Below are 17298 nucleotides of genomic sequence, written 5' to 3' on the forward strand. Positions count from 1 at the left end.
GTCAGAGGTAATTTATTTCTTAGTGTTCCTTCCTGGTTCAGCCCAATTACACGCTTCCTGTTTATGTCTGACAGGTAATGCAAAAAAACTATAGTGTTCACTGAGACCCAGGTATAACTCTTGCTCTCGCTCTGTATTAAATTGCAATTTGTTGTCAGGAAGCATAGAATGAATACGTATCAGATACCAGCACAACTGCTCTCTCCATCTACTGATCTCTCTTTCTTTCCTTTCTTTCTCTTTCTTGTTCCGGTCTGCCTCTCTCTTTAAAATCATACTGGAATCTGAGAATCCAACTGTTTTCCATTCATGATTACTATATAAATCTCAGACTAAGCTTGCCTTTACCTCAATCCTACTCTCTCTGGTACTTTACTAAGGACAATACAGCTTTTTCTCAGAACATGAGTAATTCCATCCAGGGTGCTATCAGTATTTTAAGGTGGTATAAATCCTAGCAGTGTACCTGCTGGTTGAATAGAGGGGTCTCCAGAGAGAGAGAGAGGCCTAGCTAGCAGGGCCTTGCTGCCTGACAAACACCATTCAGGGGGAATTCATGTCACCAAACAGGCTTTGCAGCTTAGCGGTCCTCTTTGTACCAATACACCCACAGACTCCACACACACACACACACACACACACACACACACACACACACACACACACACACACACACACACACACACACACACACACACACACACACACACACACACACACACACACACACACACACACACACACACACACACACACACACACACACACACACACACACACACAGGGGGTACACACACACACACACACACACACACACACACACTTCTCTGTCTCTTCTTCTAGTCTTGAGAAAGTGCCAGAAACACAGACTGAAGTGCTGGTGACTTCAAACAAAGATCCCATTTCCATAAACTAGTTTGAATAATTCATTTCCCCCAACCCTGACTTCTATTTGTTGTTGTTTTTTCAGACTATTGTTATTTCATTCATTTGTTAACAGCTGCGTTTACATGGCTAACGAGGTGAGAAGAGTTACACATGTAAGACGCTAAGACTGGTTCTGGTTCTGCTATTTGCATATTTAGCAGTTTATTCAGCAGTTTATTTATTTACCAACAGACTGGTTCAATGGTCTCAGTGTGTTTTGTCTGGTTGTCTTAGCAATCACTGGGGCTTCCTGCAGTCTAGTGTTTGGTGTTTATTCACAGCTAGTGGTGATTTGTTACTTCTTTTTCAGCTCAGCTTTGGTTTTTTAGTTTTTTATTCCTGTGTTTTTCTAGTTATTTAGAAATTGAAGGAAAGGGAAGTGAAGGCCATCACACACACACACACACACACACACACACACACACACACACACACACACACACACACACACACACACACACACACACACACACACACACACACACACACACACACACACACACACACACACACACACACACACACACACACACACACACACACACAGCCCTCAGCCCTTACTTATAGGTAGTGTGTGTGTGTATATGTGTGTGTGTGTTACAGGTCACACCTTTACCTAATTTCTCACCTAATTACCGAAAATCAGAGCAGTTGAATTCCTCTTCCTAATCACACACTATGTCTCTACAAGCTCCGCTTTGAACTGCACAGCAATTCCACACATTTTTAGCCTTTTTAATTCCCTGAAATGCTGACAGAATCACACGCAGGCAGCGCTAGCTAGGCAACATGCTGTAGTTTTTGTATATAACAATTCCATTACTGCGGTTTCATTATTTTAGCATGTTGGCCTGCAAGGATGAAATCTGTTTTATATGTGTCGAAGGGAATATGCCACTCAGGTCAATGTCAGGGTGTCTTTCTCTCTTTCTGCACGGTGCAGAGCTGTACGCACACAAACACAAGCATGTAATTCCCATACATACATACACACGTCAGCATGCGCAAGCACACACACATGGCTGTTTGCACACAAGCACACACTGTACAGTACAACATCACTTCCTGGAACTCATCCATCTAAAAGCGATCTAAAGCATATAACATTCTGAACTGCCAATCACAGGCCTCCCCCGGCCGCTTGCACCTCTGCACTGCACTCTGGGAGAGATGATGTCAGTTTTATTGCATAGCCTTCAGTGTTTCCCTGGTAAGAATTGAGAATATCCACATGACTTTGTGCGTGTCTGTGTGTATATGTGTGTGTGTCTGTGTGTGTTTGTGTGTGCCACCCTCCCTCTCTCCTCAGGTCATGTGGTCCCCTCCTGTCATTGCTAACGGAGTGATCGACCGCTATGAGATCCGCCTTCCCGACCCTCGCGTACCCCACGACGACCTGTCCAACCTTACCGTCACGGTAACAGACCTGGTGCCCTACACTAACTACCTGGTCACCGTCCTGGCCTGCTCTTCCGGGGGTGGCCTTATTGGGGGTTGCACAGAGAGCCTGCCCACTGCCGTGACTACACTACCCACAATCCCCCAGGATCTGGCACCACTGGCAGTGGTGGCCGTCAGTGAGTCCTTCCTGGCCGTATCCTGGCAACCTCCCGACAGGCCCAACGGACCTAACCTCAGGTAAATGTTGTATTATTACCAGGCCACTTAGTTCAGGGAAACCCAGGGTTCCAGTTGTGAGGTAGAGATACACAACACAAATTAAATGCAGAAAGGTAAATCTGTGTGTAAATGTGTGTCAGGTTGTAAAGTAGATGATAGTCAGTTAGACTATAGCTGAGCCCCAGTATGCCAAGATCAGACATAGCACTAGCATCCAACATCTACATAGCTTAGCATCCAACTTCTACGTAGCAATAGCATCCAACATCTACATAGCACTAGCATCCAACATCTACATAACTTAGCATCCAACTTCTACGTAGCAATAGCATCCAACATCTACACATCACTAGCATCCAACATCTACAAAGCTTAGCATCCAACTTCTATGTAGCACTAGCATCCAACATCTACACAGCACTAGCATCCAACATCTACATAGCACTAGCATCCAGCAGCTACTAAGCACTAGTACCCAACATCTACACAGCACTAGCATCCAGCATCTACATAGCACTAGCATCCAGCATCTACATAGCACTTGCATCCAACATCTATGTAGCACTAGCATCCAACATCTACGTAGCACTACCATCCAACATCTACATAGCACTAGCATCCAGCATCTACATAGCACTAGCATCCAGCATCTACATAGCACTTGCATCCAACATCCATATCAGTATTACTCTCAATAGTCTCACACACTCTTCACTGAACCAGACAGAGACTTGCGTGAAGGTGAGTGTTAATTATCTAGCTCGTTATCTGTGTGTGTGAGTATTTACCACTTAGAGTAGTTCCTACTCTGTTCTCGTCACGATTAGGAGCTAAATAACAGTCTGTTTTCATGGTGAACCATTACAATTCATGACTACCTTCCCCTCCACAGCTCAGATCAGTGTATTTGTTTAAGTTGGTTTATGGAAGCTGGAATAAGGCTTGCCCTTCTGATTGCAGCCCACATTAACATCACTGTAAGAGTGAATATCACTAACACCAAAGGAATTAGAGAATAGAGAGGGAGAGAGAGAGACTGCAGAAGAAAGAGGGATAGAGTTACAGAGAAAGAGACAGAGAGGGGTGGAAAGAGAGAGACAGAGAGATAATAGAGGGATAGAGGGAAATAGACTGTTTGTGTGTGTATGTGTGTGTGATTATCTGTGTGTTTGGTGTGGTCCTCAGATACGAGCTGCTCAGACGTAAAAGCCGTCAGCCGCTGGCCGCGCAGCCCCCGGCAGATCTCCATCGCTGGTTCAATGTTTACGCCGGAGACAAATTGTTTCACCAAGATAAAGGCCTTAGCAGGTGAGATTACCAAAATTAGCTTTAGAGCAAACCGCCGCCACTGTGTACAGAGCTGTTTCGCGCTCCGATGCCATCTTTTAATGCCGCTGAAAGATACATTAAGCAAATATTAAAATAATTTAATTATTTTGTGCTAATCTCTGGCTGGCACTCGGCAGCAGCTGATTTTGTCCCTGTGCTTGCTAAAAGGCTTCTCTCTCCACTACTGACGTTTACTCTAGCTTCAAGTTAGACACTTTTAGATACATAAGCAGTTTAAGCAGTTTTCTGGACTTTCGCTGCTGTGCTGGCCTAGATTGTTCATAGTGGAAATATAATCGATTGCCGTTGAAGTTCGTGTTAGCCCATGTTGCTAGTAATTGTTTTGTATTAGCCTAGATATTGCACCATTTTTGAAACAGGATGTGTTTTGGTACAGTATGTGTGTGTGAGTGCATGGGTGTGTGTCTTTTTATGTGCCTTAATGCAAGTGTGTGTTGTCTAACCTTTGCCTGGTTCATTTTGACACTGTAGGTTCACATGGTACCAGTACCAGTTACTGGTCTATAATGACGTGGGCTACTCTACAGGACAGCTGGCTACGGGTGTTACCCTGGCAGGAGTACCCCTCCACCCGCCCTCTCTGTCTGTCCAGACCATCGACCATACATCCATACACATCAGCTGGACAGAACCCTGTAAGAATCTATATTTTAGTGCCATATACAGTGAGGGAAAAAAAATATTTGATCCCCTGCTGATTTTGTAAGTTTGCCCACTGACAAAAAATTATCAATCTATCATTTTCATGGTAGGTTTATTTGAACAGTGAGAGACAGAATAACAACAAAAATATCCAGAAAAACACATGTCAAAAATGTTATAAATTGATTTGCATTTTAATGAGGGAAATAAGTATTTGACCCCATCTCAATCAGAAAGATTTCTGGCTCCCAGGTGTCTTTTATACAGGTAACGAGCTGAGATTAGGAGCACACTCTTAAAGGGAGTGCTCCTAATCTCAGTTTGTTACCTCTTTTCGTGTTTTTGGCTATGCCGGATTATGTGATATGACTTGCTATTCTATAAAATAATTTCTCCGTAATTAATATCACCTGATTGAGTTAATCATGTAAATGTAATTAACTAGACAGTCGGGCACCACAAAATAATATTTATAGAGCTATTATCTTCCGAATAAACTCTTAAAGACCTGGGGCCATAGTCACCAAGAAAACAATTGGTAACACACTATGCTGTGAAGGACTGAAATCCTGCAGTGCCCGCAAGGCCCCCCTGCTCGAGAAAGCACATACAGTGCCTTGCGAAAGTATTCGGCCCCCTTGAACTTTGCGACCTTTTGCCACATTTCAGGCTTCAAACATAAAGATATAAAACTGTATTTTTTTTGTGAGGAATCAACAACAAGTGGGACACAATCATGAAGTATAACGACATTTATTGGATATTTCAAACTTTTTCAACAAATCAAAAACTGAAAAATTATTCAGCCCCTTTACTTTCAGTGCAGCAAACTCTCCCCAGAAGTTCAGTGAGGATCTCTGAATGATCCAATGTTGACCTAAATGACTAATGATGATAAATACAATCCACCTGTGTGTAATCAAGTCTCCGTATAAATGCACCTGCACTGTGATAGTCTCAGAGGTCCGTTAAAAGCGCAGAGAGCATCATGAAGAACAAGGAACACACCAGGCAGGTCCGAGATACTGTTGTGAAGAAGTTTAAAGCCGGATTTGGATACAAAAAGATTTACCAAGCTTTAAACATCCCAAGGAGCACTGTGCAAGCGGTAATATTGAAATGGAAGGAGTATCAGACCACTGCAAATCTACCAAGACCTGGCCGAGCCCTCTAAACTTTCAGCTCACACAAGGAGAAGATTGATCAGAGATGCAGCCAAGAGGCCCATGATCACTCTGGATGAACTGCAGAGATCTACAGCTGAGGTGGGAGACTCTGTCCATAGGACAACAATCAGTCGTATATTGCACAAATCTGGCCTTTATGGAAGAGTTGCAAGAAGAAAGCCATTTCTTAAAGATATCCATAAAAAGTGTCGTTTAAAGTTTGCCACAAGCCACCTGGGAGACACACCAAACATGTGGAAGAAGGTGCTCTGGTCAGATGAAACCAAAATTGAACTTTTTGGCAACAATGCAAAACGTTATGTTTGGAGTAAAAGCAACACAGCTCATCACCCTGAACACAACATCCCCACTGTCAAACATGGTGGTGGCAGCATCATGGTTTGGGCCTGCTTTTCTTCAGCAGGGACAGGGAAGATTGTTAAAATTGATGGGAAGATGGATGGAGCCAAATACAGGACCATCCTGGAAGAAAACCTGATGGAGTCTGCAAAAGACCTGAGACTGAGATTTGTCTTCCAACAAGACAATGATCCAAAACATAAAGCAAAATCTACAATGGAATGGTTCAAAAATAAACATATCCAGGTGTTAGAATGGCCAAGTCAAAGTCCAGACCTGAATCCAATTGAGAATCTGTGGAAAGAACTGAAAACTGCTGTTCACAAATGTTCTCCATCCAACCTCACTGAGCTCGAGCTGAGCTCGAGCTGTTTTGCAAGGAGGAATGGGAAAACATCTCTCGATGTGCAAAATTGATAGAGACATACCCCAAGCGACTTACAGCTGTAATCGCAGCAAAAGTTGTTAAGTATTAACTTAAGGGGGCTGAATAATTTTGCACGCCCAATTTTTCAGTTTATGATTTGTTAAAAAAGTTTGAAATATCCAATAAATGTTGTTCCACTTCATGATTGTGTCCCACTTGTTGTTGATTCTTCACAAAAAAATACAGTTTTATATCTTTATGTTTGAAGCCTGAAATGTGGCAAAAGGTCGCAAAGTTCAAGGGGGCCGAATACTTTCGCAAGGCACTGTATACATGCCCGTCTGAAGTTTGCCAATGAACATCTGAATGATTCAGAGGACAACTGGGTAAAAGTGTTGTGGTCAGATGAGACCAAAATGGAGCTCTTTGGCATCAACTCAACTCGCCGTGTTTGGAGGAGGAGGAATGCTGCATAAGACCCCAAGAACACCATCCCCACCATCAAACATGGAGGTGGAAACATTATGCTTTGGGGGTGTTTTTCTGCTAAGGGAACAGAACAACTTCAATGCATCAAAGGGACGATGGACGGGCCCATGTACCGTCAAATCTTGGGTGAGAACCTCCTTCCCTCATCCAGGGCATTGAAAACGGGTCGTGGATGGGTATTCCAGCATGACAATGACCCAAAACACACGGCCAAGGCAACAAAGGAGTGGCTCAAGAAGAAGCACATTAAGGTCCTGGAGTGGCCTAGCCAGTCTCCAGACCTTAATCCCGTAGAAAATCTGTGGAGGGAGCTGAAGGCTTGAGTTGCCAAACGTCAGCCTCGAAACCTTAATGACTTGGAGAAGATCTGCAAAGAGGAGTGGAACAAAATCCCTCCTGAGATGTGTGCAAACCTCATGGCCAACTACAAGAAAAGTCTGACCTCTGTGATTGCCAAGGGTTTGGCCACCAAGTACTAAGTCACTAAATTTACAGAGGGGTCAAATACTTATTTCCCTCATTAAAATGCAAATCAATTTATAACAGTTTTGACATGCGTTTTTCTGGATTTTTTTGTTATTCTGTCTCTCACTGTTCAAATTAACCTACCATTAAAATGATAGACTGATCATTTCTTTGTCAGCGGGCAAACATACAAATTCAGCAGGGGATCAAATACTTTTTTCCCTCATTGTATAATACTGTCATGACAGTCTGAACTGTTATTCACATAAACAGGAGCTTATTCAGTAGGATAGGACGAGACTACTATGCTGTTCTAGGAACCTTTTCCATATTGTCATGTTACATTTTATATTTTAGTAATTTAGCAGATGCTCTTACCCAGAGAGATTTACAGGAGCAATTAGGATTAAGTGCCTTACTCAATTGCACATCTACATATTTATCACCTAGTCGGCTTAGGGATTCGTACAAGCAACCTTACGGTTACTGGCCCAACGCTCTTAAATACTAGGCTACCAGATGCCAAATGTTGATTATGACAATGAGTTCTCCGTCAACTGTCTCTCTCCACCCCTCAGCTCTACAGGATCTCCAGGGTGAGGTGGAACTCTACACCCTCAGGGTCGAATCCTCTCACCTCAGACGAACTCTGACCTTCCCACCCGGGGTCGATTCCACTGTGATAGGTGACCTGCAGCCCAACACACGCTACAGGGTTTCCCTGCAGGTGTCCAATGGGGCTTACAACACTTCTAATACCGAGGTCAACGGTACTACTGAAGATGGAGGTGAGAAGGGTGTGTGTGCGTGCTGTCGATGGGTGGTGTTGTGAAATGTGTTGGAGTGTATTTCGAAATAGCAGGTCCCAGATCAATAGAAGGTCCCAGTGATTCTAATACCACACCAACCCTATTAGCTCTGACCAGCAACCCCCCCCACACACACAGACACACACACACTCAACCCAGAAGGAACCATATCTACACCAAGACCCAGTTTATCGCCAACTACATCTACACCAAGACCCAACCCGTCTAGAACCACAACACCACCACCACGACTTCACCCCTCTAGAACCATAATAACACCACCATGACTTAACCCCTCTAGAACTACAACAACACCACCATGACAAAACCCCTCTAGAACCACACCAACACCATCATGACTTAACCCCTCTAGAACCACAACAACACCACCACCATGACTTAACCCCTCTGGAACCACAACAACACCACCACCATGACTTAACCCCTCTAGAACCACAACAACACCACCACCACGACTTAACCCCTCTAGAACCACCACAACAACACCACCATCATGACTTAACCCCTCTAGACCCACAAAAACACCACTACGACTTAACACCCTTTAGTACCACACATCACCACCACCACAACTTAACCCCCCTAGAATCACACCCAGACCAAGACCTAACCCCTCTAGAACCACAGCAACACCACCACCATGACTTAAACCCTCTAGAACCACACCCAGACCAAGACCGAAACCCTCTAGAACCACAACAACACCACCACAACCACCACCACGACTTAACCCCTCTACAACCACACCCAGACCAAGACCTAACTCCTCTAGAATCACAACACCACCACAACTTAACTCCTCTAGAACCATACCCAGACCAACAACTAACCCCTCACTCAGCCCAGTTGATATGAATGGGGGCGTGTTCAACAACTTGCTGACGTTGTTGTCCCGGTGCTACACTGGTCTCTGACTTCCTCCGGAAGATATGTTTACATTGCCAAGGAAGTGAAATAGATAATTAACAAAAGTGGAATAAACAATACAAATGAACAGTAAACATTACACTCACAGAAGTTCCAAATTAATAAAGACATTTCAAATGTCATATTATGTCTATATACAGTGTTGTCTCCCCCCCCCCCCTCCCTCCCTTCCTCTGTATTTCTCTCCACCTAATCAGATCAGCATAGTAAAAAGTACATTAAAAACATTAGAAAGTTGTTAGCTGCTAAGGGTGGGCCACGGGTCATTTAGCTTAGAGGCTCCAGGGGTCCTTCATTACATTATTCTACTGCCATAAGGCCATAGATCTGTAACCACTGTTATACACACACAGTCACACACACATGCATACACACAGATAATTAAAAAGCCAGGTGCACATTTTGAGTGTGTGTTTTTATGTGTATGTGTGTCTGCGTGCCTCCATTCATGTGTCTGGAGTTGAGTCTAGCGTCGATAATGCTATCGTGGAAGTGAAATGTAGTGCACTGGGTTGGGTTTGGGTAAGTGTGTTAGGAGCGAATGAATTGAGTAAGTGTGTTAGGAGCGAATGAATTGAGTAAGTGTGTTAGGAGAGAATGAATTGGGTAAGTGTGTTAGGAGAGAATGAATTGGGTAAGTGTGTTAGGAGGGAATGAATTGGGTAAGTGTGTTAGGAGGGAATGAATTGGGTAAGTGTGTTAGGAGAGAATGAATTGGGTAAGTGTGTTAGGAGGGAATGAATTGGGTAAGTGTGTTAGGAGGGAATTAAAAGTGTGTTCCCACTAAGAAGAATAGTTTGGAGATGTTTTGAGTAATTTTGTGTCAATCTATCTGGGCCGCTTCTCTTTGGGCTGGGCTGTGTGACATCATAATGATCATTGGATGAACGTTACACGGGGAAAGTGGCAATATTCTCACTGTGAATCAGTTAGTCAGGTAGACACAGGGTTCAACTGTGTATGCGCTGGCGTTAGGTAGACACAGGGTTTAACTGTGTATGCGCTGGCGTTAGGTAGACACAGGGTTCAACTGTGTATGCGCTGGCGTTAGGTAGACACAGGGTTCAACTGTGTATGCGCTGGCGTTAGGTAGACACAGGGTTTAACTGTGTATGCGCTGGCATTAGGTAGACACAGGGTTTAACTGTGTATGCGCTGGCGTTAGGTAGACACAGGGTTTAACTTTGTATGTGCTGGCGCTAGGCAGACACAGGGTTTAACTGTGTATGCGCTGGCGTTAGGTAGACACAGGGTTTAACTGTGTATGCACTGGCGTTAGGTAGACACAGGGTTTAACTGTGTATGTGCTGGCGTTAGGTAGACACAGGATTTAACTGTGTATGTGCTGGCGTTAGGTAGACACAGGGTGTGACGTAGAAGTCCGTCACATTACCTTCCTCCTCTCCTGAAGCGACCATGTTCGGGAGCCTTGATAGGTAGTCCGCAGTAACGTTCTCTTTTCCTGCCTTGTGAAGGACACAGAACCTGAAGGGCTGGAGCTCCAGATACCACCTGGTCACACGAGAATTCCGGTCCTTCATGGTCTGGATCCAGGTCAGTGCTCTGTGGTCCGTGTGCAGGTCAAATTCCCTCCCAAGAAGGTAGTAACGGAGGCTATCTAGGGCCAACTTTATAGCCAGGCACTCCTTTTCGATTGTAGAATACCTGGTTTCCCTGGGCAACAGCTTCCGACTCAGGTACAGCACAGGAAGCTCTTCTCTTGGCTCCCCTTGGGCCAGTACAGCTCCAATTCCTACAGCCGAAGCGTCCACCTGCACGAGAAATCTCTTCTGAAAATCAGGGGTCTGGAGAACACGGAATGAGCACAGTCGTTTTTTCAGTGTCATGAAGGCTTCCTCACACTCCCCTGTCCACTTCACAGGGTTGCTGGCCCCCTTCGAAGTGAGGTTGGTCAGAGGGACAGCGATGGTCGAAAACTGTGGAATGAATCTCTGGTACCACCCTGCCAGACCTAGGAAGGACTTCACCTGTGTCTTGGTTCTGGGTTGAGGGCTATTCCTGATGGACTCCACTTTCTCCACCTGAGGCCGGACTTCACCCTTACCCAGCTGGTAACCCAGGTACTTTGTCTCCTGTTTCACCCACTCACACTTCAGGAGGTTAAGCGTGAGGCCTGCTTCATGGATCTTCCCCAGGACTCTGCTAAGATGCTGTATGTGCTCCTCCCAGGAGTGGCTGTAGATCACCACGTCGTCCAAGTAAGCAGCACAGTAATCGTCACAGTCCTGGAGGACCTTGTCCATCAGCCTCTGGAAAGTCGCAGGGGCCCCATGAAGGCCAAACGGCATGACCTTGAACTGGAACAGGCCCATTGGCATCCGGAATGCAGTGTAGGCCTTGGATTGTTCATCCAGGGGCACCTGCCAGTACCCTTTGCAGAGATCCAATGTGGTGATGTAATGAGCTCTACCTATTCTCTCCAGTAAGTCCTCAATGCGGGGCATGGGATAGGCATCAAACTGGGAGATGGCATTCACCTTACGGAAGTCCATGCAGACGCGCAAAGAGCCATCCTTCTTTGGGACAATGACAATAGGGCTGCTCCATTCACTTGAAGATGGCTCGACAGCATCCATCTCTATCATGGTGTGGACCTCTTCCTTGAGGGCTACCACCAGCCTCTCAGGCACACGGTAAGGATGCTGGCGGACAGGGTTCTGGCCAGGTTTCAAACGAATGACGTGTTCTAGGACTTTGGTTCTTCCTGGTCTCTGACTGAAGAGGGCCGGATACTTGCCAAACAGCTGCTTCAGCTCATCTTGCTTGTCTTCTTCCAGGTGAGCCAGTATGACTTCTGCTCGTTCTTTCCATGCCTCTGTGACCCCATCCGACTCATCCTCTTCTACTCTGCGGACCAGAAAGGACTTTCCTTTGGAGAGTTCCTCTCTCTCCTCCCAGGCCTTGAGAGGGTTCACATGGTAGGTTTGCTTCTTCTTACCCTTGTCCGGGTGCAGCACCTCGTAGGTCATTGGGCCCATCTTCCTCCCGATTAGGTACGGTCCTTGCCATTGCGCATTGAGCTTGCTGGTAGACGAGGGAAGGAGGAGCAGGACTTTCTGTCCTGGCTCAAACTCTCTGTGGCGAGCGTGCTGGTCATAGCCTCTCTTCTGGGCCTTCTGGGCTTGCTGAAGGTTTGCTCTAGCTTCCTCTCTGTACCGTTCCAACCTGTCTCGCATCTGGAGGACATACTGGACAATCCCCTGTCCTGAGGTAGCTACTTGGGAACCTTCCCAGCACTTCTTCAGCAGGTCCAGTGGTCCTTGCACTGGCCATCCATAGAGGAGTTCGAATGGCGAGAAACCTGTCGATGCCTGAGGCACCTCTCTGTAAGCAAAAAGCAGAAAGGGTAACCACTTATCCCAGTCTTTACCAGTGTCAGCCACAAACTTCCTCAGCATGTTCTTGAGCGTTTGATTGAATCTCTCTACGAGCCCATCCGTTTGGGGATGGTAGGGAGTAGTCCTCAAGCCTTTAATGCCCAGCTGTCGGTGGAGTTGAACCATCAGTCGTGAGGTGAAGTTTGTCCCTTGGTCCGTCAGGATTTCATCTGGGATTCCTACACGAGAGAAGAGCTGAACAAGAGCACTGATTTTTTTTAGATTGAGCTGTGGATGGGGCAGCATTGTTTTTAAGCTGTCCCATAAGGTAGACGTTGATGGCAGTACTGTTGTTTTTTTGTTCCGGAATTCACTTGTAAATAAACACCTTTGCACAGAAGAACTTTTGCGGCTCCGCCATCTTTTTATTTTGATAGAGGTTAGGTTATCCAGTTTAGCCTTCTGGCCTACTCTACGTGACACAGGGTTTAACTGTGTATGCGCTGGCGTTAGGTAGACACAGGGTTTAACTGTGTATGCGCTGGCGTTAGGTAGACACAGGGTTTAACTGTGTATGCGCTGGCGTTAGGTAGACACAGGGTTTAACTGTGTATGCGCTGGCGTTAGGTAGACACAGGGTTTAACTGTGTATGCGCTGGCGTTAGGTAGACACAGGGTTTAACTGTGTATGCGCTGGCGTTAGGTAGACACAGGGTTTAACTGTGTATGCGCTGGCGTAAGGTAGACACAGGGTTTAACTGTGTATGCGCCGGTGTTAGGTAGACACAGGGTTTAACTGTGTATGTGCTGGCGTTAGGTAGACACAAGGTTTAACTGTGTATGCGCTGGCGTTAGGTAGACACAGGGTTTAACTGTGTATGCGCTGGCGTTAGGTAGACACAGGGTTTAACTGTGTATGCGCTGGCGTTAGGTAGACACAGGATTTAACTGTGTATGCGCTGGCGTTAGGTAGCGCATACATTGCTCTAATTGCTCTCTCTCTCTCTCTCTCACACATACATACATATACACACACACATGCACACACACATACATATACACGCACATGCATACGTACACACACACGTACACACACATATGCACACATACATAAATGTATTTCAAAGATAATCCGTAAAAATTTTAATAACTTCACAGATCTTCATTGTAAAGGGTTTAAACACTGTTTCCCATGCTTCTTCAATTCTTCAGTTAAACCCAGTGTGTAATCCGAGATGGCATAGCAGTTCAGACGTCTTTTGTCCTCGTCTTGTCGTGTCCTGTATATATATATATATATATATATATTTACAACTTTTTTCACATACATTTTATTTTTATTTTCCATCAACTCATCTTCAAAACACTCTCCTGCAACCCACCTCACCAATTTATATTTACCTCAAATCTGCAATCCTCCAAGAAGCTAGCCAGAAGCTAGCCAGAAACTCCAAGAAGCTAGCCAGAAACTAGCCAGAAGCTAGCCAGGAGCTAGCCAGAAGCTAATCAGAAGCTAGTTCAGAAGCTAGTTAGCTCCTTTACTGGCAAACCGTTAGTATTCAGGTAACCACGGTTTGTTGTCATCAGCTATCCTTTAGCTTGAAAATCTATCGCCAGTTTTGTACGGCGCAGCGCGGCTCGGAACGGAACATACCGAACCAATTTTTCTCTCCATGTCCCTGGATTTCAACTGCTCTCTGGACATTCATACCCGGATCTCACAGCTAGCTAGCTGCTATCCGTGTGACTGTCGGCTTTCGTCGATTCCGGAGCAAACATCAATTACTCCGGAGCTAGCCAGCTCCGTCAATCACTCCTGAGTTGCATCAATCACTCCTGGGCTGCAGTCACCTATCCGGATCCGTTTTACTGCCTACGCGGAGCCCCACCGGGCCTTCACAACTGGACTTCCGACGTTATCTACCCGAAGGAGATCCGGCTGGCTCCTCCGTCGCGACGTTACCTGAACGCCCATCTGCGGCCTGCTAACCGTTAGCTGTCTTACCGGCTGCTCTCAGAATAGACAATCGGACAATTTATTTATTTTTACTATTATTATGTTTCTTCTTGGGCCTCTATAACTATATCTATTGTTTTTTTGTGTGATTTGGATTAATCCCCTCTACCACACTTGCTACCGATGGCCTGGCTAGCTGTCTAAATCGCCGTGACCCCAAACCAACCTCTCCACTCACTGGACCCTTTTGATCACTCGACTAAGGATGCCTCTCCTTAATGTCAATATGTCTTGTCCATTGCTGTTCTGGTTAGTGTTTATTGGCTTATTTCACTGTAGAGCCTCTAGTCCTGCTCACTATACCTTATCCAACTTATTAGTTCCACCACCCACACATGCAATGACATCTCCTGGTTTCAATGATGTTTCTAGAGACAATATCTGTCTCTTCATCACTCAATACCTAGGTTTACCTCCACTGTATTCACATCCTACCATACGTTTGTCTGTACATTATACCTTGATGCTATTTTATCGCCCCCAGAAACCTCATTTTACTCTCTGTTCCAGACGTTCTAGACGACCAATTCTTATTGCTTTTAGCCGCACCCTTATTCTTCTCCTCCTATGTTCCTCTGGCGATGTAGAGGTGAATCCAGGCCCTGCAGTGCCTAGCTCCACTCCTATTCCCCAGGCGCTCTCTTTTGATGACTTCTGTAACCGTAATAGCCTTGGTTTCATGCATGTTAACATTAGAAGCCTCCTCCCTAAGTTTGTTCTATTCACTGCTTTAGCACACTCTGCCAACCCGGATGTTCTAGCTGTGTCTGAATCCTGGCTTAGGGAGACTACCAAAAATTCAGAAATTATAATTCCAAACTACAACATTTTCAGACAAGATAGAACTGCCAAAGGGGGCGGTGTTGCAATCTACTGCAAAGATAGCCTGCAGAGTTCTGTCCTACTATCCAGGTCTGTACCCAAACAATTTGAACTTCTACTTTTAAAAATCCACCTCTCTAAAAACAAGTCTCTCACCGTTGCCCCCTGCTATAGACCACCCTCTGCCCCCAGCTGTGCTCTGGACACCATATGTGAAATGATTGCCCCCCATCTATCTTCAGAGCTCGTGCTGCTAGGCAACCTAAACTGGAACATGCTTAACACCCCAGCCATCCTACAATCTAAACTTGATGCCCTCAATCTCACACAAATTATCAATGAACCTACCAGGTACCCCCCCAAAGCCTTAAACACGGGCACCCTCATAGATATCATCCTAACCAACTCCCCCTCTAAATACACCTCTGCTGTCTTCAACCAAGATCTCAGCGATCACTGCCTCATTGCCTGCATCCGTAATGGGTCAGCGGTCAAACGACCTCCACTCATCACTGTAAAACGCTCCCTGAAACACTTCAGCGAGCAGGCCTTTCTAATCGACCTGGCCGGGGTATCCTGGAATGATATTGATCTCATCCCGTCAGTAGAGGATGCCTGGATATTTTTTTAAATGCCTTCCTAACCATCTTAGATAAACATGCCCCATTCAAGAAATTTAGAACCAGGAACAGATATAGCCCTTGGTTCTCCCCAGACCTGACTGCCCTTAACCAACACAAAAACATCCTTTGGCGTTCTGCATTAGCATCGAACAGCCCCCGTGATATGCAGCTGTTCAGGGAAGCTAGAAACCGTTATACACAGGCAATTAGAAAAGCCAAGGCTAGCTTTTTCAAGCAGAAATTTGCTTCCTGCAACACTAACTCAAAAAAGTTCTGGGACACTGTAAAGTCCATGGAGAATAAGAACACCTCCTCCCAGCTGCCCACTGCACTGAAGATAGGAAACACTGTCACCACTGATAAATCCAAAATTTCAAGAAGCATTTTTCTACGGCTGGCCATGCTTTCCACCTGGCTACTCCTACCCCGGTCAACAGCACTGCACCCCCAACAGCAAGTCGCCCAATCCTTCCCCATTTCTCCTTCTCCCAAATCCATTCAGCTGATGTTCTGAAAGAGCTGAAAAATCTGGACCCCTACAAATCAGCCAGGCTAGACAATCTGGACCCTTTCTTTCTAAAATTATCTGCCGAAATTGTTGCCACCCCTATTACTAGCCTGTTCAACCTGTCTTTCGTGTCGTCTAAGATTCCCAAAGATTGGAAAGCAGCTGCGGTCATCCCCCTCTTCAAAGGGGGGAACACTCTTGACCCAAACTGCTACAGACCTATATCTATCCTACCATGCCTTTTTAAGGTCTTCGAAAGCCAAGTAAACAAATAGATTACCGACCATTTCGAATCTCACCATACCTTCTCTGCTATGCAATCTGGTTTCAGAGCTGGTCATGGGTGCACCTCAGCCACGCTCAAGGTCCTAAATGATATCTTAACCGCCATCGATAAGAAACATTACTGTGAAGCCGTATTCATAGATCTGGCCAAGGCTTTCGACTCTGTCAATCACCACATCCTCATCGGCAGACTCGACAGCCTTGGTTTCTCAAATGATTGCCTCGCCTGGTTCACCAACTACTTCTCTGATAGAGTTCAGTGTGTCAAATCGGAGGGTCTGCTGTCTGGACCTCTGGCAGTCTCTATGGGGGTGCCACAGGGTTCAATTCTTGGACCGACTCTCTTCTCTGTATACATCAATGAGGTCGCTCTTGCTGCTGGTGAGTCTCTGATCCACCTCTAAGCAGACGACACCATTCTGTATACTTCCGGCCCTTCTTTGGACACTGTGTTAACAACCCTCCAGGCAAGCTTCGATGCCATACAACTCTCCTTCCGTGGCCTCCAATTGCTCTTAAATACAAGTAAAACTAAATGCATGCTCTTCAACCGATCGCTACC

The 17298-nt window shown here is 45.6% G+C and overlaps 1 protein-coding gene across 1 annotated transcript in view; it reads left to right on the forward strand.

Annotated features, from left to right (window-relative positions):
* Positions 1 to 17298, forward strand: part of LOC124001293 (usherin-like) — a 471917-nt gene that overhangs the window by 311045 nt on the left and 143574 nt on the right. Inside the window, 4 exon segments of the mRNA XM_046307964.1 lie at positions 2237 to 2565; positions 3733 to 3855; positions 4369 to 4532; positions 7965 to 8174. Coding sequence (XP_046163920.1) covers positions 2237 to 2565; positions 3733 to 3855; positions 4369 to 4532; positions 7965 to 8174 — 826 coding nt within the window.

Source organism: Oncorhynchus gorbuscha, linkage group LG17 (assembly GCF_021184085.1).
Source record: "Oncorhynchus gorbuscha isolate QuinsamMale2020 ecotype Even-year linkage group LG17, OgorEven_v1.0, whole genome shotgun sequence".
Lineage (NCBI taxonomy): Eukaryota > Metazoa > Chordata > Actinopteri > Salmoniformes > Salmonidae > Oncorhynchus > Oncorhynchus gorbuscha.